At 34.2% G+C, this 3,217-nt stretch overlaps 2 protein-coding genes across 2 annotated transcripts; one reads left to right on the forward strand and one right to left on the reverse strand.

The window, feature by feature from the left end:
• Window positions 1–6: 6 nt before the first annotated feature.
• Window positions 7–1,208, forward strand: LOC119644333 (uroporphyrinogen decarboxylase-like; the record flags this gene model as incomplete). The annotated part of the gene is made up of 4 exons (XM_038043874.1): window positions 7–183; window positions 245–403; window positions 457–756; window positions 821–1,208. Coding segments are annotated over 4 exons (948 nt in total), but the record flags the coding sequence as incomplete, so codon positions are not given.
• An 81-nt stretch (window positions 1,209–1,289) lies between these two features.
• Window positions 1,290–1,844, reverse strand: LOC119644332 (transmembrane protein 234 homolog). The gene is made up of 3 exons (XM_038043873.1): window positions 1,780–1,844; window positions 1,443–1,712; window positions 1,290–1,394 (listed from the first exon to the last, which is right to left on the reverse strand). The coding sequence occupies exons 1-3, from the start codon at window positions 1,793–1,795 to the stop codon at window positions 1,312–1,314; spliced, it is 369 nt and encodes a 122-aa protein (XP_037899801.1). The 5' UTR covers window positions 1,796–1,844; the 3' UTR covers window positions 1,290–1,311.
• Between the last annotated feature and the right edge of the window lie 1,373 nt (window positions 1,845–3,217).

Raw genomic sequence — 3,217 nt, forward strand, 5'->3', positions numbered from 1 at the left:
CCAGAATTTCAAGAAATTCGTAAACGGTATGATTTTTTTACAATTTGCCGCACACCGAACATAGCGTGCGAGGTTACAATGCAGCCTTTGAGAAGATTCGATTTGGATGCTTCTATAATATTCAGTGACATCCTAGTAATTCCCCAAGCTTTAGGTTTAAGCGTAGAAATGCGTCCAAATGTAGTAAGTCCTTTTAAGATAAGTGAAAAAAACTTGCCCTAACGAAGATTATTGCATTTTTAAGGGCCCAGTACTTCCAGAACCTTTGCAAACACCTGAGGATTTAAAAAGGCTTGCACCTAAGGGAGCCGTAGACCGCGTGGCCTACGTCGGAGAAGCTATAACCATGATGAGGCGCCTCTTGGATGGTAAAGTTCCATTGATAGGATTTACAGGAGCACCGGTAAAATGATTTTATTTAAATTTAGTAACGTCTATATGTTTCATATTGTCTAGTGGACTCTAATGGGGTATATGATTGAAGGTGGGGGCAGCAAAACAATGTCCAAAACCAAGTCATGGCTTCTTTGTTATCCTGAAGACAGCGAAAAGCTGTTGGCTATGCTTACATCTGTCATCGTTGATTACTTGGAAATGCAAGTAAAAGCTGGCGCGCAAATGTTACAAATATTTGAATCTTCTGCAGAACATTTAACGAAGGGCGACTTTTTAAAATGGTGTTTGCCGTACTTAAAAGACATTCACGATCAATTAACACTACGTTTAAAAGAACAATCTGTACCTTTAGTGCCAATGGTAAAGCTTGCCGTTTTTTAAACAAGAGGTTTTTTTTTAAATTTTTCCTAATTGATTTTAATAGACGCTATTTGCTAAAGGTGCTGCTCACTCTTTAACGGAGCAGTCAACATTAGGTTACGATGTTATTAGTTTGGATTGGACCGTAGATCCTGTAAAAGCACGTCAAGAAGTGGGTCCAAATATTACTTTACAAGGCAACTTCGATCCTCAGGATATGTACAAGACCCCCGAAGAAATTCGTGCTTTAGCTACCGATATGGTGTTAAAATTTGGCAAAACACGTTATATAGCTAACTTGGGACATGGCATCACTCCTCAAACTCCTATTGTCAGCGTGGAAGTTTTTATAGATGCAGTGCACAAAGCTTTTTAAATATACATAATCGACTTTACTTACTCCGTTAAAAAATCGCCTAGAAATAGAAAAGTTATGCCGAAAATTTATTTGATAATAAATCAATATCTTTATATTATTTTGATGTAAAATAAACACCATAGAAAGAAATCATGAGGAAGGCTTTATTTTTATTCGCCAATGAGCAGATCTGGTATTCAAACACTATTATTTGGCTTCTTTTGGCCAAGTACGATAGCCATAGAGCCCAGGCAAACCAAAGCAGCACCCAAAATAACTTCTGTAAAAAGTTTATCTATTTTACCTACTTTTCATTCTGAACACTTACTTTTTCCCACAACTTTTTCACCTAGCAAATTTCCTGTTATAGCGGTAAACAAGAAATTTAAGGAATTCGCAATGGGTACAGCCGTTGTTATAGAGCAGGTTTGCAACGTCCATGCATATAGAACGCTAGCGCATTGATTTAACAAGAATGGTAACCAAAATTTTAATTCCATTAACGGTGATTTCGCTTTAATTCTTGCGGTTGTTTGACTACCCAAACGTATAAAAGGATTTGTAACACCCCATAATAAACCAATTCCGACTAAGGAAGCTACATAGGAATACGAATTGATCAGCATTCATTTATTAAAAATACAATTCTTTAAATTGATTCTCACCAATTGTTATAAACATTTTCAATGATTCAAACAAAAACAAAATACAGTTTCAGCAAGTGGAATGGAACCAGTTAAAAAATAAAAACTGATTATGTGTTTTTCGTTAACTCTTGTCTTCGACGACAAAAGAAAGATAATCTTCGCATATACACTAAGTATCACTATCATCATAATTTTATTTGCTATTACTTATTTCTAAAAGATGAAAAGTAAGTATTTGTTTTGAAATTTTGTTCATTATTATCATTGTTTTTTTTTACTTCTCCTTTAATTTGCCAGAATTCGAAGTTCGCTCATTTACTTCTCCTTTAATTTGCCAGAATGCGAAGTTCGCTCATTTACTTCTCCTTTAATTTGATTATATATGGTGTAATTAGCTTCCATTTTCGATGTTCGACGTTTTTAGCTTTATACATGCACAGTAGCGGCGAGAAACACTCTCTTAGAATAGTCATAACCGGCCTAAGTAAAACTGATGATGCTTTGCACTAGTATTGATTGTTTGGAGATGCATTTACAAGACAAAACAACTGTAAATGGAAACCAAAAGAAATTCCAAGCAAAATTGTCTACTTACAAACAGTTGAACAAAAACAAAAATTTTAAATTTGTGAATGATAGTGAACTAATTTATTTTGTTACTTTTTACTCCAACTGCCTAATTAATAGTCCTAATTCGCCAAACCTTGCAAACAGTTGTGCGTCATTTTGATGAGTATCCCTTTGATGTATTTAAACATTGGTATTAAATTCATTTTTCGAAAACATAAATTAAGCTTTTATGTTTTTCAAAGTCGGTGGCATATTTTAATAGAAGAGCGGAGAAGCAGATATGATCCAAGGATTGGAAAGTTTGAAAATGTTTATCTACTATAAATTCCCAAATCCACAAATTCGGGATTTAACTCCTACAGCGCCCGTATCTATTTTTAACAACGGTGTAAACGCTTCGCTAGAATTAAATTGTAGTGAAATAAAAAATATAAGGAATAAATCCGCTTTTATGAAAGTTAAAAGGTTGAGTTTTATTTTCAGGAGCTGATTAAAAAGAAAGAATTTCATTCTAAAACATTATACGAAATAATAAACGAAAATAAAAACGAAAGTTGAATTAACTTAAAAAAAATTTTCACTTTCGCATCCATGTGGTCGAATACATCGTTGTTTTTCTTGGGTAGTGGTAAATTGCTGCGATGGAAAGTTATCTTTACTTTCTTCAACAATTGCAACATGCGTTCATTGTTTCGTTGGCCGTGCCTTTCGAAACTTTTATGTGTTCTGCCGTAGGATGAATACCCGGCAAAGAATAACTATTGAACAATCAATGAAAATTAATAAATGCACTTGCTTTCGTTTCTTACTTGGAATATCATGTTCTGCGTCGAAGCGTACCACGTAAAGGCTTTCAAACATATATAAAACAAATTGCAAAAAACCA

Source organism: Glossina fuscipes, unplaced genomic scaffold (assembly GCF_014805625.2).
Source record: "Glossina fuscipes isolate IAEA_lab_2018 unplaced genomic scaffold, Yale_Gfus_2 110256, whole genome shotgun sequence".
NCBI lineage: Eukaryota > Metazoa > Arthropoda > Insecta > Diptera > Glossinidae > Glossina > Glossina fuscipes.

Coding starts and splice junctions, on each gene's coding strand:
- LOC119644332 (XM_038043873.1), bottom strand. Junction 1,395..1,442: donor TGAAAAAGTTGTGGGAAAAA/GTAAGTGTTCAG, acceptor AACTTTTTACAG/AAGTTATTTTGGGTGCTGCT.